This window comes from Bombus bifarius, unplaced genomic scaffold, assembly GCF_011952205.1.
Source record: "Bombus bifarius isolate JDL3187 unplaced genomic scaffold, Bbif_JDL3187 scf7180000010271, whole genome shotgun sequence".
Lineage (NCBI taxonomy): Eukaryota > Metazoa > Arthropoda > Insecta > Hymenoptera > Apidae > Bombus > Bombus bifarius.
This window is the reverse complement of record NW_022885586.1, coordinates 2,744,719-2,768,934: the sequence shown is the minus strand read 5'-3', so window position 1 is coordinate 2,768,934 and position 24,216 is coordinate 2,744,719. Positions and strand designations below refer to the sequence as shown.

Sequence of the window (24,216 nt, the reverse complement as noted above, 5' to 3'; positions counted from 1 at the left end):
TTAATAGACCACCAACCCTCACACTTTTTTCCAAAATTAGCCAAGACCTTTATTCTTGACTGTTTTGTCTGAATCGATTGATAAATCAGGGTTGATAATCTTTAACACAATACGAAGTTGGTCGATCAGTTCGTTGATATTGAAAAAGCCAAACAATAGACAATTTTTTACAATTATTTGATACTAATATATATACAGGAGCTCATGATAATATTTGAATACTCATAGAAACCTTTTATACGTACATTATGTGTATTATATGAAATACTTTAAAATTTCATTAGCACTGTAATAAGATTCAATTATCATCATTAAATTGCAATTTGTATATATAATATGTATTTTGCCATATCTAATTATATGGAAATATTTGGAACAAATGTGGAACATAAAAGCTAATACACATTTAGTACAAGTATATATTTCGTAGAAATCACAAGAATATTTAAACAGACAATTATTTATTATATTAGTGGGAATTTTTAATATGTATTATACATATGTTCAAATTTATTATTCATGATATATGAAACATATATCTGCAGTATATATCTTGTAACTTCTATATACAACTTCATATCAGTTTTAAATCTTACTGATATAATCATGACAATCGTGTCTTATGCTTATAAAATTTCGAAATGATTTATGTAACACATACTATATATGTATAAAAGTTTTCTATACTAAGTGTCTAAGTACTTTCACGAGTCACTGCATCTAATTTCGCGTTTACAAATGTTTTCTTATACCAATATGAAGGAATAATTACTTACATGGTTCGATTTATTAAACGAACAAACTGATCGACTCAACTGAACAAACAACTTTAGACTCTCGCATATGGAATTTGCGTACTTCTACGTGGAAATGCCCGTGAAAAGTGCTTTCGATCCTCGAGATAGAACGACTGTGACGGTCGATCGCGCGAACAGAAAACTAACGATCGCAACCACACTCATTTTGAGCATGCACTTATTTCTTTTTTCGTTTTTTTCACATGTTCTGAACCAGTCGCGAGATCACCGACACATCATTGATGGTTCGCGAAATTAAAATGCTTAAGGCAGTACTTATAAGTTGTCCTAGGAAATTTATTATAAATAATCACATCCTTTTTTTTCTTCTTATAGTTCACTATACAAGGCTCCATTTCTTTCTTTTCTGCAATTCTGTGTGTATGGCTCACTTACTCCATTTTGCTTCTTCGAGTTAGATTTTTCTCTTCTATTTGTTTCTCATTTTTTGTTCACCATCAAAAAATAACAGCGCTAGCACCCCGAATTCCTGATATCACACAGGAGAAACTCTACAACTTCTTCTCTTTCTCTTTCCGTACAACCTCTCCCCTGTTTTCATTTCTTTTTCGCAAAAGAAGTCCCTAAATCAACAAAACTAATTAAACAAGTATCAACAAAAGCGTACATACGTCTCCTGTTATTTTATATTGTATGTTCGTTCACGCATGCGTGTCTCTTCTTTCTGTATGACTTCTGCATATGTTTTGAGTTTCCACAAATTAAACTTATCCGATTTCATTATACTTTGCGTATATGTTCTCTCTGTTTTCTTTCCTTCGTACAATTCTTTTGTATCGACATGTATAGCAGTATTTCTGCACCGTTCCAAAGCCCAGCCCCGGAGTTCAATTATTTCCATGTAATTATTATGTATACATATTTATCCACATATATCTTAATTCATCTAAACTTTTGTGTTCGTTGACGTACGTTACCGTTGAGCGAAACTATTACTCGAAAAGACAGAGCCCGATTAGGACTAATCGACTTTCCTTCTTTATGCAATGCACACGTAATAATATAATATAGTCCTTCCTGCGTTAAAACGATGTCACGTTCGAGTATCCAAGTGTTTTTAATCTATAATTTCCGAGACGTTTCGAAGGTGATCGACTGACTAACGCGAATGCAAGCACGCTAAATGAAAACAGCAGCACCGTGTAAAAATACAGCGACCACATGAGTGTCTTACGTGATTAATCGCGAAGTTCAACACCTTTTTGCGCTACGAGAGTTCTATCTCGATTTCCGGTTTGTTATGCAAACTCGCGACTTTTCTCCACTGCCCCCATCATCTCTTGATAAAGATCTTTCATCTTTCTAGTATGTAAATTAAAAAATTAAATATAAAACTGATGCTAAATGTGTATATATGTGTGTTTTGAGCATGTTCTCTTCGTATGAAAAAATAAACGTTCGCTTTTCTTTACGAAATTCATCGTAAGCACGAATCACGTTTTCGCGAAAGAAATGGTACATCCGGTTTCACGATAGCAGGCGGGATCTCCTATCGAACGAAATAGGATTTTTTTTCTTTTCCTGGTTTTGTTTTTTTAATCAACGTCTGGCTTTTCGAAAGCTAGAGCACGGTACGTGAATCGATCATGCATCCTACTCGTATGCGTTCCGTTGTGTGTTCTATATCCTAGAAAACATATTTAATAGCGTAACTGGGCCACGAAACGGAGAGAGGCGATGACGTAATAATGATTGTGTTTGTCGTTCGATCAAATCAGAGATGATTTCAGCTTTGATCTTGAGATAGGGCACCATATTTGTTACCCAGAGAGAGCTTCGGCGCTTGAGCTTGCGCATCCTGTACGCTATATGATCTACTTCCCCCTCGATTACGCACTTCTTCAAACGTACCTTCGTCTCGTTTCCTAAAATAAAATTATTTATTTGTTATATACACGTACTGTCTTTCTCCCTGCAAATTCTTCCTTTTTTTATTTTAAAATAATCAAAAGTACTCGTGATACATACCGTCTGCCCCATGGTCCACTGGGTTCGTTGCTTTGCTGCTGCTTGGAGTTCAATGTTGGGAAATATTCTTCACTATGTATGTCTGGCGCAATATTTTTTGCTCGTTGTCTAGGACTAGCAGCTACTGTTTGGATATTCCTTAAATGTGGAGGCTTATAACTACTTCCTGAAGTAACAGGTGGTGGAGGTGGTGGTGCTGTTTCTGGTGCTGGTTCTGGTTGTGGAGGGAGCTCTGGCTTTTTCCAGGGTCCTGAATGTTTGGTACCACCTTCACCTGACTCTCCATCCGAGCTAATGTCTCCTGTACCTTTTTCATCATCAGATTCTGCATCTATGGATTCGTTCATTGTCAGGTTTCCAATCTTCAAGCCAGTATAGTCTTTTTTCTCTTCTTCAAACTCTCTCCACTCATCTTCATCCTAAAGTAATATATTTTAAACATACAAAATAATACAAAAATTTCTCCACATAATTTATAATATATTATGAAAGAATCCTATAGAAGCGTTTTATCCAGGTTCACATTACAAAAAAAAAAAAAAGACATATCGACAATCCATCGTATAAAAGCTTTTTACTCCAAAATACCACATTTTCGTTCAAAGTAGCATCAATCGCGCACGATAATAATCCCAGAACAGCTGGTTTGTTTCAGTAAGTTTACAAAGGGAAATATCCGTAGCCGCGTAACAATTCAATTATGTAACAAACAATCTGCTCGTCGGACAACGAGGCAACGCGAATCATGTTAGATTGGGAGGATCCAAGTAAGCAGATTAGTTTCAGTAATAGTAAGAATGACGTTTGCAAGAACAAATATGGCAGCGACCTATGGCACCGTATTCGGCACTTTCGCGTGTGACTGTTCACAATTCGAGGATCGAAAGTTCAACGAAAAATGAAGGACAAGATACACATGCGGAATGGACGAATGTTCACCTCGGTTTGTTGAGTTTCTTCCCCCTCCGGATTCACTGGTTTGTCTTTTGATTTCTTCCCCAACCGTTTGCCCGTTTCTTCCAATTTCTTTGCTATCTCCTCCGTAGTTGTGAATTTCTTCCCCTTCGCTTTTTTGCGATCTTTTTTCGCAAAGAAATCATCCAAATCAGCCATGCTGCGATGACTTACGCGGTGCACGCGTGATTATTCGTCGGACAAGTTTTTTTCACAGAAACACGAGGGACAGCCTCAGCACGAAATGATCGGAGGCACCGCTGCTGCTGTCCACATGGGCTTGTCTTGGCCGGAAGTCAGGCAATCACTTCGAAGTCAATAGAGTTTCCAAATACGGACTCAACTTTTCCAAGAGTCGATTTACACCGTAAAAAATACGCAAAGAAATCATAGAAATCGATAATATAACCTTTTAACGCTGTATATTGTTTTAATTTCGTAAAATACCGAGAAATACTTTTCTCAACGATGAATATGTGGCGCTGATTGTCTAGCAGAAGACCAACACAAAAAAATCCAAGGGTTACCTAACCTAGAAACGTGGTCGTGTATTTCAAAATTATCGCATCATTCGAGTTATTCAGTAAAACACAGAAACAGTTGGCATGATAGATTACTTACGAATTAAAACTGGGACGTGAGAAATCGTAGAAAGGAGTAATATGTACTAAAAATGTAACTTATATACAGGTTAATTGATCCACGGTTAATGTATACGACGTGCACCGTTGGCGGCGCCACGTGATCTATTTCGCCACTTCCGGAATACGAAATGACGCTTCAACTCGGACAATTACCTAGGTGAACAAAAAGAGAATCCCGCATGGTAATACCGTATTTAAACAAAGTGCGAAAAAATCATTTGTCTGATTAAGCAGATTATATGTTATATAATTGTTACGTATAAATGTTTAAGAAAAAATGAAGCAGAATGAATCTCTACATTTTTAAAAAAGTATACCTTAGAATGTTTTCATTCAATGAGTTTTTCATTCAATGAGCTTAATACAAATTCTTCAACTTCTATTCACAGACGTGTTATTCTATTCGGAAATATTAATCGTATATCTACTCACGCTTTTATTTACGTAAATCTTTATTATTGACCTCACATCACATGCTAAAATTGTATCTTTTGTCTAATAATCTTTATCAATTTTTCATTTCTTATCATTGATTTTGCCAAAGGTGTATTATTATAAAATTCGTCACGTAAGAAATTTTTCGTGACCGAAAAATCACGAAATAAAGAAAACGACAAAGGAGAAGGATATTTTGAATGTGGCGCCTCGGGCAGCCCCACTTTTCTCCACCTCATAGGAGTCATGTAAGGGGTACGCAGTCGCGCGATCGGGAACGAACATATAGAGGATCCCTTTCTTGAAACGCCAGTAATCGTGTCTAGTCTTGCCACGAACCATTGCGGTCGGAGGTGTCTCCTATCCTCGTACCGGCGTACTACTCAAAGAAGCCTCGCTGTTCAACCTGCCTGCGGTAGATTGTGACAGTATTCCCGTGACTTTTAAACGACAGCAAAAAATTCTCAGAACAAGCTTTCGAATTTCGAGAGAAAAAAGTCGAAGGAAAACCAAGTCGACGGCTCATTAAGTTCATGTGTTACGACGTACGACGAGATGAAGCTCACGCAAAAGTGTTTCGGGAACATCAGCAAGATGCTGGATTTTTACTCGCAATTCAACCCCTCGCCGCTTTCGATAAAACAGTTCATCGATTTCGGTGAGTGTGAGGAGCTCGCTTTATTGGCAACTTTACACACCTCATCCAATTCTGAGCCTCAAGTGTCGAGAGACGTAGTAGACTGTATCTCCTTTTACCTACACCTCGCTTTTTGTTTTCGTTTTCTCGTGTCGTTGTTTAGTTAGAAGGGACGAGAATGGAATCGATCGAACAACGACCTCGATAGAGCACGGGATATCATCTTCAGGGTCGCTTCGGTAAAATCTTGTAACGATCTCGGGGCATCGTCCCCATAGCTAGTTTATATTCTCAGTCAACAGCGACGATTGAATGCCAGCGATGGCGTTACTGCACCTTTTGTTTTCGTGGCTTGATGCAAACCAAAAATTAAGTACAAAAACTGATACTTTCGCGAATAGGCCATTTCTGTTTAGTTGCGGCTAATAATTCAGCCGCGTCATTTAAATTATACCTGATCGATGTTCTTATAGCAAAGTATAGAATTGAAAATGTGACATGATGTAATAGTCATACGAGTAAACAAAGTAGTCATCGCAACGTAAATTCGTCCCCTGTTCGATCAACAACCTTGACGATTAGGTTTTGAGTTAGTTACGGCGCTGAATGATCGATTACTTAAAGAGTAATGTCAAGTACGTATATCTTACTACAAGATTACTGCGTGTAATCTTCCCAAATTTGTTTTTTTTTTTTTTCATATAAAATTGAATCAAAAATATTAATACTTTTGATATCAGATATCTAAAGGTCGGTAAGAAAATAGGGCTCGAAATTGTTACACAAAATCGAGATTTTTCAGTAGAGAAGCCATTTACAATCCATATTTACGCATTTCCGTCACAGCAATCTAACGAGTACCACGAATTTCTAAAAATAAAATAAATTGGAGCTTCCATCGCGAAAGATTCGAGGAAAATCGCACGCTTGAAATTTCGAAAGAAATTCAGACATTAAGATGATGTTACACTCTCGGCTTTCCTTTTATCGATCCCCAAATGTCACTGCACTCGTGCAAATGTCAGATTCGTAACAGTTTTCTTAATCTCAGCGCGCCTAATATCTTCGATTCTTGAATTATTCGGCATCTTTGATTAGTTGATGCGATATCGATTTCAGCACAGTGAATCCAATATCGTAATCATTTGGTCACCGAGGTCGCATTAAACTGAGATTAGCCCATAAAATCGTACGAATTTAAGCTTGCATCATTTATTAGTGAGATTACTAAAAAAATTATGAGTTTGAGGAATGAAAAAATTATCAATTACTCTTCCATTTATACCTCTATATAAGATATGAAATCACTTGTTTTAAATTTTATATGTCTGGCTTAATGGAAAAGAAGATTCGGATAGAACAGATTTTCTTAGAAACTACCACATAAATTTGTAAACATAAGATTCTTGGTAAAATATAATGTCGAAGGTTAAAATTTAAGTGATATCATGGTTTATTATGGTTAAGGATCTGTTTAATATGAACGAGTAATACACAATGGACTTCTGTTCACAAGACTCATAATAATTTATCAATAATCTATGAGATCGGAATTATTGTAAAATCGATGCGAGAATCGACTGGAGAGTCGTTTTAGACCAAACCAAGAGACCAAAACAGAAACGCTCCTTTATAAGGATTATTTAGAATAAAGATGTGATATAATCGTTTTAAAACCCGAAATTAATACTGTAACGTTTCCATTCCTGTTATATTTCCAACCCAAAAGTTATATTTTACAAAGAATAAATAAACAAGAAAAGAAATGAAAACTTCCAAACGTCGTCGCAAACAAATTCGTCTCCATTTGCCAGCGTTTATTTTCAGAATAAAAACCTTTCTCAACAATAACAAACTCAATGGTCACTGCATTCTTTCCTCATTTCGTTAACATTGTATTTATATATTTATATATATATATTTCGTCTGTCGATTAACTTTGTTGTCGAACTGTCAGACGTGCCAGACATCACAGAGTTGAGCGTGCCTCGTATTTCAACATTACGCTATTGTCTGTTCTTGTTAATGAGTCGACAACTGTACAGTCACCATATTCATATGTATGTCAACACAATGACAAAAAGTGCGATCTACACGAATTGAGGAACTCGTATCGAGAAATAAACTTTCATTTTAAACTAACTAAACATTTTAGACAATATTATCGATATAAACAATGATTTATATTGCAAAATATATTTAATTAACCGTCGAATGAAAATATTTCTAGAAAAGCAACTATTGTTACGAGATCCGTAACTTTTTAAGAAGTTGCCGGATTTTTCCTTGACATTGCTGATACATTCTGACGCTCGCTGCGGTACCATCGTCATCACAAACGTTTTGGTTTGTTTAAAATTAGTAACGACGCTTGATTTTCAAAACAGAGATCAGGACTCAAGCGGTTTCACGCGGCGAGCAATTTAGCTACATTATTATCAAGAATTCTATGCAGCGTTTTGTTTGTTAAGTTGATTACGCGGCTGATAAATAATGCCAATGGCACGAGTCACGAGGCGCAATAACATCCTGTTTCGCTTTTTATCCGCACTGTCTACAGTCTGGAATTAACGGATATGAATTCGTTGTTTTTTCATTCGCATATTCAGTCACGCGCCTGCTCGTATCTATCGTTTTCTGATGAAAATAAGTTTGGCCAATATCGAATAAAAATTAAACCCTGACTCGCTGATAACGGGAATCTTCAGTCAGAATAAATATTGTCGCGGTGTTTGCCTTTTGAGTGTTGCGCTAAGATCAGACCTTGGCGAATCTGGTTCACATAGATCGCTTTAACTCTACTGTATAGCAAAGTGGTACTCTAAACAAAGGTACTTTCTGTCAGAGTGTCTTCTTTCACGTGGAAGCTGCTTAAGCCGCTTTTCAGGACGTGGCAAACAATTTATGGGTCTTTTGATCCATGAATAACGCGTTGCAATTCCTCAAATTATCATCAATGGCACGAACAAACTAGTTATTGTGCTTGTATTTCGCATTTTGTACACTATTCGCAAACGACAACTATAACTATATATATATATATATATTTGAATTTATTCAAATTAATGAACGAATTAATAACAAATTGCATTTATACAAAATTAAAAAAGAGGATAAAGCATAGTATCTTGATGATTTCGTAACGTGTCTACGCTGTAGATCGTCAATTGTGGATTTTGAACAGGTTGCATTCTACGAAAAGTCAAAGTTGACCAATTAACTTGGAAAAGGCAATTCTTACATCGAATTCGGCCACTGTCAATGGTTTCTGGTGACTTTCACGAAAATAGAGTAACGTATACATTGGTAGTACGAATGGAACGCTGGAATTCTGCCACTTTTTCACGTCATTCGATCAACGTGGGCGCGAAAACCTTTGGAATTTGAACTTTCAATACATTCCGCTTTAAATTCGCGCCAGCGCAATTTTCACGTAGACCAACCCTGTTACTATTTTTTACCCGGAAATTGTTCGTACATACAAATTTCCTGAAAGCTTGTCATTATAATTGTTTACACGTTGAAAGATATAATAACTCTTGTAAATAAGCGATGAAGCTATGAAATTTTGCCAACAGTTAAGGATATATCTGGTATTATTATGAAATGTGCAACAAGATGCAAAGATATATATTTAGTCACTTAATAATATGAAATTGATTATCGAACTTGGAAATTACTTATCGTCTCTTTCTTCTGTCGACTTTATTCGATGCCGAAGTTTTTAATTTAACAATAGGGTCATGCTCTTTGTTTCAAACTTGAGAATATGCCACGAAGAAAGTTTGCGAAAGCTTGAGGGCTTCGTCAATCTTCCATCTGCATATCGTATCGTTTTTCACCAGCAATTTTAAGTAATTTTTCATTTTCTTCGTATCTTTGTTTCAATTTTACTGTGTTTAAAATAATTAAGGTAACATGTTGCGGCAAAAGCTGTTGGATGATCATAGATATAGAAATACAAAAACCTAACGAAAACTGCGTGTACTTAAACGACCCAGTTTGCAATTGACGTAAGTAAAAATAAGGTTGCAAGCGGAGTGTTAAGTCGTGGTCTCTGAAAATCGACTTTCTAGAAATTATTTGTAATTTTAATCACACTCTTATTTTCTGTCCACTATTTGCCTGCTGCTACCATTTGTACTCTTGAGTAAATAATAATGTAGACCCATTAACGATATGGTGCAAAAGAGAATACACAATTTTTCGGCTGTGAGGAAGAAATTTAATAAATATTACTACTATTATTCTTGACTAAATAATGGACCGAAATAAGGATACATTTTAAAATATACAACGACGTGTAAAAGATTTTTACCGCGAGTTTAAGTCGTAACATATAAAATATTCGTTCTCGTTGGTATCTATTCTTTTTCCTTTGGTAAATTTTCAAGCTGCGAATTTTCTCTTTCATAATATAGCTCTTTTGTTTATTCATATAAGCGTGCATAAACGCATTCCTTTTAGGATTCTGTAAAGTGAGAGTTATTAAAAATTCAACATTTCCTACGTTACCACTTGATATTTGCCTTTCTATCGATCTTTTTGTTCTGTAGAACAGCAATGGTTAAACGTTATGAACGCCAAACACGTAGCAAGAATTTCTGTTATCGACGGCCTCCATCTAAAGCAATAACAAGTTGTTTCGATTTCATAATATTTTCAATTTATTCGTCGTGCTTTTGGTTACTTTCACTCGAATCGAGACGTTGATTGCCCAACGTTGTAAATTCGCGGTATTCCTTTCTTGTTGTTAATTGCCCGTAAAATAAATTGACATTAATTCGACATTTACCAAGCGTTATCTAATTCATTTAGCGAACGTGTTTTCTATATGTATGCAGCCGGCGTAAGTCACGGGATGCGCGTTGCCCTATGAAGCGCGTGTATCTACGTGCCTACTGTTGCACATTGAGATTGAAACTTTTAAAACTAAACAGCTGCTTCCTCTGACCGATCATAGATGCTCGTCGACCGTTCTAGAACTACCTATGGGACAGTGCTTAACACGTACAACACGTACAGTAAAGAAATACCGATAGCCGATGAGTAACAATTGTTTTCCTACCAACAATAGTATTTTTCTCGTTGATTTGCTGAATAATTTACTTCCAATTCGTTGAAATTAAGCTAATAAATTCCTCGGTAATTGTTTCTTTGCTAACAGGAAAATATGAGTTACGTAGGACGTTACTGAGATGTAAAATTAGGAAACAAGAATACATTGAATGAAAATATTAAAAACTTTTTGAATTAAATATATCAAATTAAGAATTAATGCAATTAAAAAATTTTCCTTTCAACATATCGCAATTGAAATCCAATTTTTTGTTGTTTCTTCTTTTTGACCAATATTTTACATTCGCAAGAATTAAAATGGACTTGACGGAAATTAATTTGTTATTATTAAGTATCAACGTTACGTGTTAAGTTCAGTTCTATTGCTGTAGTAATTTCTCGTTAATAAGCGACTCGATCAACAGGTTAAATTCAAGTTGCGAATGTGTTCACGTTAGATTGCTGGTAAATATCGTGAGTTGAAGTAGACAATTGTTTTGAAACGAGCGGAAAATTACGAGACACTTGTTAATTTACATACAATGGTGAACCATTGCACTCACAATTCCCATATGGGAGATGCATCGCTCGAAAAAATGATTAGAATGCTTCCAGTTCCAATGCTCCAAGTTCTCCGCGGGAGGAGTAACTGGGACTGCAGTCTGGCCGAGTTTTTACTCCGAGACTGGTTTGCACTGGTAAAAGTATCGTTCATCCATTCCTTGAAATCCGACTATTAAACGGACGTCTAGCCTTGAGAAAATAGGTGTTTTCTCTCTTCCGGACTACTTAGAAACATCCATCAATTTCAATTTCAAATTATTACTTGAAAAAAAAAAAAATATAAAAGTAATAGAAGATATATTTCTATGCAACCTTATATGACAGAAATGTATTTCCACATACATACAATGAAAAGAATACGGAGAGATTTTTTTTATTTATTTTCCGACGATAAGACAAACTTTCTCTGTTGTTACCAAACAACGATTTATCCATTATGCTTATATAATCCCTCGACACGTGGATTGTTTACACGTAAGTATCAGATATCATGGCATGTTACAACGTGACGCAACGCGTAATTGGCAATTAAAATTTTTTCGATAAATTTTTATTTCGCTTGGAGTTATCAGCAGGCATGAAATACTCGGCGATATTTTGCGAAAAGAAGCGACGCAACCTTTGGTATTCGAGAACATGACAACGATATAGGCTTTGCGAGTTCCACATTAAGCGACCGTTCAAGCTGTCGACTTTCGTAGAACCATCGAAATCAGTTTTGTCGATCGTCCTAAAAATATTTCGTAACACGTGATTTTCCAGATGAAAAAGAAACCTGTACGTTTCTATTTTCCCTGCGATAGTTTGAGCAACTCGAGGGAATTATCAAATATTCTTGAAGGTCTTTGTCGATGAAATTTCGATAACCATTGATGGTCAAGTTCATCGGGATTAACATATGCATTGGGATGGATAAGATAGCTTTCTCGTAGGCCACTTTTTATCATGTTTGCACTTTCATTATCATCGAGAAAATGTTCCTTACACTCTCGCGTGTACATAAATCGGACGCTACTTCGCGTCCTCCAATTTTATTAATGCGTCGCCGTTATACGATACTGGCCTATAACGTCCGCCGGAAATAAATCTATTTTTACGAAAGTACCTACCTCGTTCGATTCGTGAAGTAAACTAGACCGGAATAAAGCATCTACTGTCACGGAATCAGAATAAATAAACAAGTGACTAAATCTGATTTCAAATAATAAAATAATGAAGCAACGTCCTAAATCGAATGTACGGATGTATTTATAAACAGGCTTCGCGTATATTTGTTAAATCCGGCGTAATGTGACTCTTGGGATATCTTGAAAGTCGAGGATCAAGATAATTGGAAGAAGATTAGAACGAAAATGAGAACTTCGAGTCGCCGGAGGAAATTGATTTAAAATAGCACAAACAGTCGAGATATGACGTAGATACTGTTTCTGAAGCCAGTTAACAAGTTTATAATGGTAGTTGTTTCTTTGAATTGAAAAAGCTTGCGTCTTTTAATTCTAATGCTCGATCCCCACAGGATCGATCGATTGATGTGTATACATATATTCGTTGTCGTCGTTTGAACCTCGACCTCCTGGTCGCAAAGTCATTTTCCACTTCGTCACATCGAGTTTTCCAATAAAAGCGAGAACGTTTAATTTCATCTTTCTCGTGTTACATAAGGCGTGTGTGTAGTGTTAACATCAGAGTTAATGCTGTTAATCAACAATAATTACGTTCTCGAAGCGTGTTCAGCAGCACGTTGCAAGCTCGTTTTCTATCTTATGTAACGTTTCCTGTTCAGTTTTATCCTGTGGACATTAAACGGCCAATTATCTGAAATGAAACGAGTTTTCTACCATAACTACAATGACTCACGAAATTATTCGAAAACGGATAAAAAGATTCCATGAATATATTATGTGTACATAAGTTATGCGAAAAATAACCGCAGTATCATGATTAGACGACGAGTTTGTAAGCAAATTTATATTTCAGTGAAATTTTAATACTTTCGGTATTTTATCTATTTTTGTATAATTAGTAATTTACTGCACTTTTCGGATACAATACTCAGTATAAGTTCAATAATATTACAACAGTCTATAAAATATGCAAAAAATATATTATATCAATATTTTTGTACACTATTCGTATCCTATCAGTAAAATTCTTGAAACAAATCTGAAACTATACGTGGAAAATGTAAGATATTTAATGAAGTTATTTTTAATTAAATATATTACACATACACCTGTAGACTGACTATTTTTACCGATATAATTATGACAGTCGCGTCTCAATACGGTAAATCCGAAGCGTTCGAATGACTTCGTGAATTAGAGTGCATGTGCAAATTCGTTCTCCGCGGAAATGGAAATATCGGTCCGCAGATAGATAACGGGTGGAGAAAATCGTTTCTATCTTCGTTTGTAGGCTGAATGATTTACAGCGATTCAATTCATGTTCCTCGGATGAAGGGCGTCAGTGCGATTGGTTTGAAAGCTGGCTCTTTTCATCGGGAATGTCTGTTTCTCGATATCCCGTTGCTTCGTTCTGATACTCGGAAAAACAATGAACGAATGTAAATAAAATTATTAGAAAGGCGGATCGATGCGTACGAGTCTGGACAGAGAGACTTTGTAGCAACGTGTTATATTGAAACATGGCCACGATGCGTCATCATTTACGTTTATCGTTGCCTGTATCACATACTGCGTTATTGCTTCTGTGTAAAAGTCATACACATGTATATATGCTCTTTTGTAAATGTCAATGTAACTTTTATATTATATCTCTAACGCTAAAAGCCTTTAAAGATTATCTAAAAATTGGAAAATTAGTTAGTACGCTATATCATATCTTCTTTTTGGCTTTTAGCAAATAGAAATAAAAAAAGAACTTTAAAAAAGTAAACACTCGCGCGATCGATTTTTATAGGTAGTTAATAAAATAATTAATATCACAGTAAATCAATAGACAGATTCATTTTTCTAATAATAATCGTAGAAAATTGGCAAATGTAATCAGAGATACAGAAAAGACACGGGACGATGCGAGATATTAAGTTCTGGAGGGAATACTCGTGTGTCTAGCCTGGTACATCGGGATCTACTTCATTGGAATTAAAATAGGAGAACCTTATCGATAGAAGATAGATATTAATAGCATTTCTTATGAAAATGCGTATCGTTATGATAAGGATGTAGTTAAAGAAATAGTGTACAAATAATGATTTATTTTATCTAAATATCGTAACGAATACTAAATATAGTTTTCAACACTTTACTGTGTACATCCTTATATTTCTGGAATCTTAACATTTTCATAAATGAATAAACATCCATAGTTTATGAATCGAGGACAGAGCTTGATATACTTTTAAAACGAGCGTTGTATCATCTGGTAATCATGAGGTAAAAAATTATAGAAATACTTTCGCGCAATATTTCCGTATTCGATAAAGCAATGCGGTTCTATTAAAAGAAGCGATAATTGAATATAATCCTTTTAATTCTCGCAGAGCTCCGTGAAATAAAAGACTCCTTTGGAAGCTTGAGAATCCATCGCACTCTCATTTGATCAAAGCTACTAATTACGCGATTTACTCCAGGCGACTGGGTTAAGCTTCATTCGCTTCTTCGTTACCTGTTCTTCAATTCGCTAAAGATTCTCAATGATACGGCGCATATGGGTCAAGCTGTTCGCTGTCGAACAGAAGTTAATTCACTTTTCACTCAAGGAAGAATTGTGTCACGTGCATTCGATTATGGCATACTGTTCGTTAAGAACTTAACAAATGGTCGTATTTCATTCTTTTTTTATCGTTTGTCGAAGTTTATTACGGCCTGTTACATGAATATGCTTGCAGTCTACTGATTAGGTTTGCTCCTTGAACGGTAACTTATTCGATAGGTTTCATTTATGAATTAGCTACCAAGGAAAGAGAATCGATCACATTGACATTTGAAATAAGGAACGCCGTCAATCGTAGAATCACCATTGTCATTTCTGTATTATGCAGCTGCACTTGTCGTCTTCTTTCCTTTAAAATGTCCGTGCAGGTTCTCAATGATTCGATTGAACTGCTATAGAAAACGTATGACGTTCTCGAATGTACAGAGAACGATCCATTGAGAGACATTGCATGCTTCGCTGCAGTTCGATGCGGTGTCTGACCTTGCGAACAATCGCGATGAACTCCTTGGCAAATCGGCCAATGGACTGTGCACCTCTGTACGCAAGGTGAAGCGCTGTTTCGTTAATGACATGCATAAGAACGACGTACAGAGTCCGTCTGCGAAATATATAATCGCACGAAATATGTAAACAATCTCCATTCTTTCGCGTTGTTGTTCACGTTCTGTTTGCTTTCAAAACATGTCGATCCGATTTCGCAATATTGTATCAATTAGGCACGTTTTTTCTCCTTTGTCTGGGTCGCGTTATCGGCTGAATGAAACTTCCAGCATTCTTTGTTTATCTGGAACTGAACGAGTCTCGAAGAAAGTACTTTTACTAAAACACGTAGAGATTATTTTTTCTAACTACGATTCACGTGTTTTGTCTGGCAGAAGGTTTTTTACGATCGTCTGGTTCTTTCCTAATTAATGCGATCTCATATTAAAAAAGAAAAATACGCGAAAGAGGTTGATAATTGGAAAGTTTTTCAACATCGCAGACACATGAACCGGAAAGAGAAAGATAATATTGTCGAACAAGCGAGTACTTGCAATGTTTGAAAATTGTTATTTTTAAAAGACGCAACACATCGTTTCTCGATATTTATGGAAACTCAATTTAAGGAATTTTCTGGGAAAGGCATATAAAACAAAATAATTAACCGAGTAATAAATTGCGTTAGGTTTCGGTTCTAGCTTTTCTTTTAACATTAGCTACTGTTGAATTTATATTTGTTAGATAACGTGGAATATCCTGATATTTATGCAAATTTATATTTATGTAAACGTAATGAACAAGATACAATTTACAAAGAAACCTTTCGTCCTCTGTATGAACGTTATAACTAGCTTACGAGGCTCTTAACAAATTTTATTCCTTTCACGTTTGTAAGATAAATAACAGTTTCATAAAAGTAATGAATGAAAAATTATTTTGTCTGTATATCATAATCCTGCTAATCCCTTTTCGATAATGTTCCTTAATTAATCCACGAAAGCAATAAAAGGTAATATTCTTAGTAATTGATTTAAGAATAATCTCCACGAGGTATTGTACAGCTTAAATGTTATTTGATGTTACAATTAAATGATAATGATACTGATATAGATATCGAAAGGGACGATTTTATGGTTCATTCCGCGGATTTTTGCGTGAACAGATAACTCAACGAAAACCAGTTTGTTTTGACCAATTTCGATCATAGAGAACTCTCATAAAAAAATACCCTCTATCTTGTTCAGCCTGCTCGGTGCTGATAAAACCAATAGGTGATTTCACGGCAATTTGTTATCTTGCCAGTATATCAGCTGCTCACCGATCTATCCAATTAGAAAGAAATGCAATTTCCTGTAATGGAAAACCTGACATTTGAAAAATTTCAATAGAAATGCTCCTATTATCGACTAACCTTGCTGATAGTCAAAACTCAGGTTTTAAAATTTGAAGAATTTTTAAAAGGAAAACGGAAAGGAATTATTCAAATACTGGAAGAATCTATCCATATTCTGACATAGAATCTACGAGCATGTGAAAGTATTATAAACCTGGCAAATAACTTATTTCTATTAAATTTTCATTTGTAATAATAGAAATTTCTGATTAAAATTCTAATATCGTTGACAGATCGAACAATCTTGTGCGCCGATTATGAAACTTACTAGTATACGTGATGTATATATATGCAATCTAGTAAAATCACTCAACGAATACGAGACAAATTTAATCCAATTGAGCAATGAGATCAAGTTATTGTTCGATGGAAATGCGATATCGCCGATGACGTAAATGCTGGTCAAATCCTACCTCTGTTAACCGACCACTACTTTATCACAAATATTTATATTCTTGATCAAACAGGGGAGACAGTAAAACACAATCTCGTCTGTCGGTACACTTTACCGAATGTACAGGGAATTCTTTTATCTATAAAATATTAGATAGAGCACGATACTTTGAATAATTTATGCATTTTTGCATATTACGAAAGAAGACGTGTACCTTCTTATGTGCATATTTGCCCTTTGAAACCCAGAAATATATAAAAATCCACGGTTTATTCATCAGAGTCAATACCTGCAGGAGTAAATGTCAGCCACTTTTAACCGAAAGATACTTTTGGAATCCATTAAAGCCGTTGCTTCGGCTAAACAAATTTACCCAGACGTATCTCAGTCTCTTTCTTCCGTATTCTGAATTACTCTTCGTCAACTCAACGCCATGGTGATTAAGCAGCGCCGCTTTAATTGAAAATTAAATAATTAAACAATTGCGGCTCGGCTGCGAAGAGAAACTCAAGCACAGCCTTATTGTACTTGATGCAATGTATACAATTAGACGTGGAATTAGTATTATCAATACTGATACACATTTGTTATTTAGGTTACTAAGTCTACAAGCTACGTAAACAATACGATCGATTGAATGACGTTTCACAGATAATACATGGCGCAATAAGTCGATTTCTTTGAAACAATCGCTATCGATCGACCACTCCTTAAATCGTGTGTAAAGATGTTATTTTTGGTTGTAGTCGAGAATCTCGGTTTTTACCATCACGACTATTATAAACAACAAGTTTGGTTAAAATTATATTCTATCGATCAACCGATAAATCAAATTTTCCAAGAGACGTGCACGTAACTGGAATATGAAAAGCGTCTGTTCCATGGCGATATGAGGCCAACGCCTTGCCAGAATTGATAAAACGTATCAATTTTGCCAGGCTCGTGCCCACACGATCGAAGTAGCAAGGAAACGCATACACGTAAGCAAGTATAATATATGTATGTAGGAAGGTTGATCTACGACCTACTTATAGCTTCCTAAAACTCGATAATACTACAAAATGCTTTTTCCAATGACTCGACCGCATACCTTTCTAATCTATGATAATTTAACACTCTAAATGATTTCCGTTTCACCAATGAAGAATCCATATTACAACCATTTTCACATATTTCGTAAATGCACGAGATTTATCGAAACATACAAGATTAAATGAGAAGAAATAAATTTTCTCTACAAACGCGACGCATTATTTTCTAATCTAAGTTTCTAGACATATATCGATCTTTGTTCCGCCGACGAGGAATCGATGTTTCAATTATTTTTATATGCCACGACAATTTATGATATTTACCGAAATGTCTCGAAACGCAAAAGCAAAAAGAAAGAGAGAAAAATTAACGCGAACTTCTCGACTGACGCAAATAAAACAAACGCATTGCAAGATATCGCGTATCGCCGTTGCCACGAAATAAGCTACGTTTTCCATGAAATTGTTCTTCCTTTCCTATAGAGCAATCGAGCTTACGCAACGAGACTCTGTTTACAGAGTTCATCGTTCCGCCTTTCTTCGATGCATCAAAACAACTCCAAAACGTTTCGTTTTGATAAAGATTTCATACCAAGTCATTATCGCGGATTTTTACGATTTGTACGATTATCTCTTAGAGCCTGGTCTACCGATCACGAGACAGGCAAACATGGCAATAATAAAATATATTTGCAGAATAATTAAAAAGAAAAAAAAAGCAAAGGAATAAGTGATTCATTATTGAATTTCTAATTATAGAAAATGTTGAACGTTTCAGGTCTAAGTGCCTGTGAGAGGAAGTCTTTTATATTCTTAAGGAAGGAGCTACCTGTCCGATTGGCCAATATTATGAAAGAGATCCATTTGCTACCAGAGAATTTATTGAAAATGCCTAGTATGGGTATAGTTAATAACTTGTATGCCACTTCGTTTGAAGATATCATGCACTTCGAGAAGGTTGAAGTGAACGAGACCACTTTAGACAAGTGAGTCTTCAACGTTAGAAAAATCTCTCGAGGGATTTACTTTCAATTCGTTCGTTACGATATCTCGTATAAAGATAACGCTCTTCGTGTCCAGTTTCGATAAAACAATCAATATTTTCTTTCACGCGGACATAAGTAAAATATGGTTAAATTAAGTTCGCTTCTGCCTTATAGATTCTGTCAGACTTTGGTTAAAATCCGCAACAGACACAAGGATATCGTCGAGACGATGGCGCAGGGTGTGCTGGAATTGAAAGAAGCCCACGACGTTGACGTTCAAACGGAGAATAACATCCAGTATTTCTTGGACAGATTTCTAATGTCACGAATCTCCATTCGTATGCTCATCAATCAACACAGTAAGTTTATCGGTGCATTTCGTGTGAATTATAGAAGAAAGACACGATGGTCACTTTGCGGTTAAACAGGTGAATTTTAATACGACAAAATTGAAAATAATTTAGATTACGTTCGAAGATGAAAATGTTTAAAAAATATCTAATAGGTTGGAGTTTTGCAGATGCCAAAGGTATAATTGTTAAGACGATTTGATCATTTTGAAGGGAGCGAGAAAACATGTGCTTAGTTCTGAAAACGAGTGAAAAGACAATTTAAAACTGCTTCTGTGTACAAAAAAAAAAAAAAAAAAAAAAAAAGGGGAACGTGTCTTGCCATGTTCTTTCCCTGCAATCTTCGTGTATTATCTAACGTACTTGGAGATATTACCGGTATGGTTGTTGAAAGAAGCATATCTTCTGTTGCAGCTCTTCTGTTTGGCAGCGAATTGAATGGGCACAGTACACACGTGGGATCCATAGACCCGTCTTGCGAGATTATCAGCGTTGTGAGAGACGCGTATGACAAAGCGAGATTGCTGTGCGATCAATATTATCTGGCTAGTCCGGAATTGATAGTCCAGCAACATAACGGCAAGTTTGAAAAATGTTGATTGTACTAGAGTATTGCTAGTAAGTAGTATAACATCATCAATTTTTTATAGTAGGTATAGTTTATAGAGTTGCCACAGTGAAACCTTTGAACTTTGCGATCAAAGATAATGTACGTAGAACAGACGAAAGATATATAATAATGAGAAGCTTTCAATGTGGCAATTATTATCGCGTTTTTTATATAGACAGTGACATAGAAAGAACGATAAAAGGAGAATCCTTCTATGAAAGAATTTGTTGTTTTACTGTTCGTTATTTTTTTTTATTTTTTCTTTTCAGAGCTGGAACGATGTAGTCAAATTAGAATAGTTTACGTACCGAGCCATTTGTTCCATATGCTGTTCGAACTTTTCAAGAACAGCATGCGAGCTATTATGGAGCATCATAGCTCTAGCGAGGAGTACCCGGCGATAGAAGTGATCGTGTCCCGCGGTGAAGAAGATATTTGCGTCAAAGTACGATTTACGAATCATTTTTCAATTTTGCAAACAATTGTAGCAGTTAGAGCATGTAGTCAGACCGACGCGTGAATTACGATAATCGAATCTATCAATAAACACAGTCTGCGTGGAAATTGAGTCAGACGTTTCGCCAACATTGATATCGAATATCGGTGTGTCAGATATTCGATACGAAACATGCTCGCAATCAGAGCGTGTTAACTATATAGAATATCATCAAAATGTGGAAACAATCGTAAGATCTGGGTGTAAGAAGCGGCGAAGAAAGTAGAAATTCAATTCTTACAATTCCCTTCTATAGTCACAATTTTAAAAAGCAGAATTCGATAATGTAGATCGATCGAAGAAACGAATTGCGAATGAAATGTTGCACTATCGCGATATTAATTCCTAATGGGTTAATTACTTAATTAATTGAGATATATAAAATATCCAAAGTATAGTAGACGTTATATAACGTTTAATAGATAAAACAATTTTCCACCCAGGTTCCAAATTTTTAATTATCTTGGTAAAAATATAAGCTTGCATAAATGTCCGCGGTCTAATTACATTACATGGAAAATTCTTGTAGATGTCTGACAAAGGTGGTGGTATTCCACGCTCGCAAATGGACCATTTGTTCAAGTACATGTACAGTACAGCGCCTAAGCCAACCAGAACCGATGCTCACACCGTTCCACTTGCTGGATACGGCTACGGTCTTCCAGTATCACGATTATACGCTAGATATTTCCACGGTGATCTCGTGCTGCAAAGTTGCGATGGTTATGGTACCGATGCTATTATATACCTTAAGGTAAGGACCGTGTATTGTAATTTCATAACGTGATATAATATTGTCTTGTTCTTCATGTATTGAATCGACGTTCCGATCGACAGGCATTGTCGAACGAAGCCAACGAGCTGTTACCAATCTTCAACAAGACTTCCTCCAAGTTTTATCGAACTCAAGTATCAACTACCGACTGGAGCAGTCATTGCGGTGGTGGAATGGCCACGAGGCAACTACGTATGAGCCACGACCAAGGGCACAAACTCCCACGTGGAAAGGAGATTAGCCATTGCTAGTAAAATTCCTTGTCTATGGACCAAAGAGAGGAGAAGTAAGTATATATACGCAGACTTCGACGTTTGAAGAGCGCGAGAGAAAAATATGACAGGACCATTTTTGTTGATTCTCTGACCTTTATATCATCCGGAGGTTTAAACCATTGTTACACTGTTGCAAATTTGTATCATTATTATTTATACTTTCATAAGAACTTGTATAAGAGATATTATCATTGAAGAAAAGCGCAAATGCAATTCTGAAATCAAGTGGAAATATAATTTTGATGTGCAATTTATCTTCTATGGAAAACTTCTATGGAAGTTTTTCTAGACAATTTCTTTTCGCGCTTCTCAACTGTGGCTTTCGTTCTTTTCTCGTGTAAATTATTATTATTTATTTATTCTCCTGTAATTTAGAATACAATCACACGACTTGTAGGCGAGCAGTGCGATTTTATTTGCAAAATGTTAAAATGAGTTCACGCATTCTTTCCATCATACTTAAATGTCTACTAAAAACTGATATTTGGTGTCTGCATTACAATCGTTCTTAGTGTTTCAGTGTTTCCTTTTTAACGAGGCGTTCTGCTAATGAGCACTGACATAATCGACGGAACGTCGTGAGACGGAGCAGCTGCATCTGCTGTAGGTGATTCGGAAGAAGCCTCGCGACTTTCGTGTTACGATTTGTAGAGAAGTAGCACGGATTTACGTAATCCGGTACATATTTTTCACGACAAACTAGGCAAATTAAAAAAAAGAAAACTAGATGACTGGCCGAGCTGCAGTGACGCTATTGCTTCGTCAGGGACGTCAAGTGTCTGATTGCTCGTTGTACAACGCCCACATATCACGACTATCAAAATTCGACTGCACTTCGCGCGTTTCCAATCTTTTTCTATTTTCTTTTATTTTTTTTTTTTTTTCAATTCATTGTGCGTTAGTAACGCAAAATGACGAAAATGATTAAATGTATGGGGCACCCAGATACCTGAGAAAGTTCGTTTTTTTAACATTTAATTTCTCCTCGGCTCTGTTACCTCATTACGTGATTTTAATTAGTAAATGAGAAGTTCACAAACGGTTTAGGCAAGAAAATTTGAAATTGTAGAATTTACCTGGGCACCCCATCAAGATCATTTTCTTCTTTTATATCTATAGACACACGTGTTTAATGCTTTTATTGAGCCAGCATTTTAATCGTATAATTAGTTTTATTGTATATAACTGCTTTTATTCGAGCGAGAAAATGTGCAAACGTACGTTTGGCTGAACTTCGTGATTGATCGATACGAAAGCGAGGAGGAATTTTCCACTCGTTAGGGGGAATTTTTATAGGAGGGTGCCACAAAACGTGAACTGTGATTTGATGCGTAATTTTAGTTAAATGTAGCTAGGCGAACTTCGAACCTGTTAATGTACGATGTTATCCGCGTCTGTGAATTTTAAACTGTGTAAAGAAACGAAGAGGAAGATCGATAACTTAACGATTCCTTAGATGTGCGAATTTAAATAAAAGAAGACATGCGAGTCGGGACGACTGGCTGAAAAGGATAACGAACGATGATATTGATATCTAACTTCAATTTCAGGAAAGTATTTTGTATACCGTGTAACAAGCAACAGAGAAACTCTTAAGGAGCACTTTCAGGTGTCCCAGTTTTCAATGGAATTTTTATAAGACTAAGCGAAAACAAAGATTTGTACGCGCAATAAATTCCTTTCCTCGCAAACACCGTGAGTTTCGTACGTGTTTCGTTTATATTCTAAGGTATTTTACATGCATTTCGTCATGAACGTGTTAAATTCAGCCAAGAAGGAACTCGAAAAGATTTTAAATGATGCAATATCGTCACGTTCGTGTAGAATCTTCATTGTGAACTGTATATTTTATCCGAAATTATGTAATAAAGACTTCTGTATATGTTTGTAAAGAGCAAAGTACGATAACATTTAATTTCCACAAAGAAACAGGTACAATCTTCATACCTTAGAATACTAAACAATTTTTTAGTCTTTACCCTTCTTAGGATTACTGTAAAGAGACTGCATAATTTGCGTATATGCTGCACGTTTTCTACGATTTATTATCATTTTATTTCTTCAAACGAGAGTGACTATCATAGAGGGAAAGAATTTAAAGAGAATTGCGAGCTATTCCTAAACTCGTTACACTGTCACGCGACAATTATATCCTGTCGAAGGAACGACGTCATTTCTACGAATATGTTTTCTGTGGAATTCGATTCACGAAATGATTTCACAGTGTAGCTGCGAGTATACTCTGTGTGTGTTTCCCCGTGTATATAATTCTAAATTTCTAGAGCACTCGGATTAATATTTGTCTAGAAGACAGTTTCGAGTTATAATTATAGACTGTAGGGGCATTCGCGTGAGTAACGCGAGTGAACACTTGTAAACATTGTTAATAAATATATTACAAGATGAAAATGGATAATGTCATTTTTTCATAGTTTAATATTAAACGATTATGTATGAATGAATTCGGAGAATCTAATTCGGTTTGACATCAATACAGCATACAAGGCTTCGATGGAAATTACTGGTCTATCAAGTAAACACACAGAACAATTGTTGTAATGCATTGCTGTAGTTTTATTACGTTTGGCCATGCGTACCATAAATGTGAGTTCGCTCTCGACAAATGTTTCTCTCTGACCTCACGCTTCGCTCGCTAAAAATAATAAAAAG

The 24,216-nt window shown here is 35.8% G+C and overlaps 2 protein-coding genes across 4 annotated transcripts; one reads left to right on the top strand and one right to left on the bottom strand.

The window, feature by feature from the left end:
• Positions 1-1,067: 1,067 nt before the first annotated feature.
• On the bottom strand, positions 1,068-4,477 carry LOC117216322 (protein CDV3 homolog). Its single transcript, XM_033462940.1, has 4 exons — positions 4,362-4,477; positions 3,726-4,272; positions 2,787-3,205; positions 1,068-2,683 (listed from the first exon to the last, which is right to left on the bottom strand). Exons 2-4 carry the CDS (start codon positions 3,897-3,899, stop codon positions 2,545-2,547), a joined length of 732 nt encoding a protein of 243 aa, XP_033318831.1. The 5' UTR covers positions 3,900-4,272; positions 4,362-4,477; the 3' UTR covers positions 1,068-2,544.
• Positions 4,478-5,117: 640 nt separating this feature from the next.
• On the top strand, positions 5,118-23,954 carry LOC117216518 (pyruvate dehydrogenase (acetyl-transferring) kinase, mitochondrial). Of its 3 annotated transcripts, XM_033463268.1 has the most exons (8): positions 5,375-5,477; positions 18,833-19,040; positions 19,197-19,399; positions 19,805-19,969; positions 20,270-20,445; positions 21,026-21,250; positions 21,334-21,557; positions 22,059-23,954. In XM_033463268.1, the coding sequence occupies exons 1-7, from the start codon at positions 5,375-5,377 to the stop codon at positions 21,520-21,522; spliced, it is 1,269 nt and encodes a 422-aa protein (XP_033319159.1). In that variant the 3' UTR covers positions 21,523-21,557; positions 22,059-23,954. The 3 variants fall into 3 exon arrangements, with proteins under 3 accessions (XP_033319160.1, XP_033319161.1, XP_033319159.1); XM_033463269.1 differs by lacking the exon at positions 22,059-23,954 and having other exon boundaries at positions 5,118-5,477; positions 19,215-19,399; positions 21,334-21,522; XM_033463270.1 differs by lacking the exon at positions 18,833-19,040 and having other exon boundaries at positions 5,119-5,477; positions 19,215-19,399.
• The last annotated feature ends 262 nt before the right edge of the window (positions 23,955-24,216 follow it).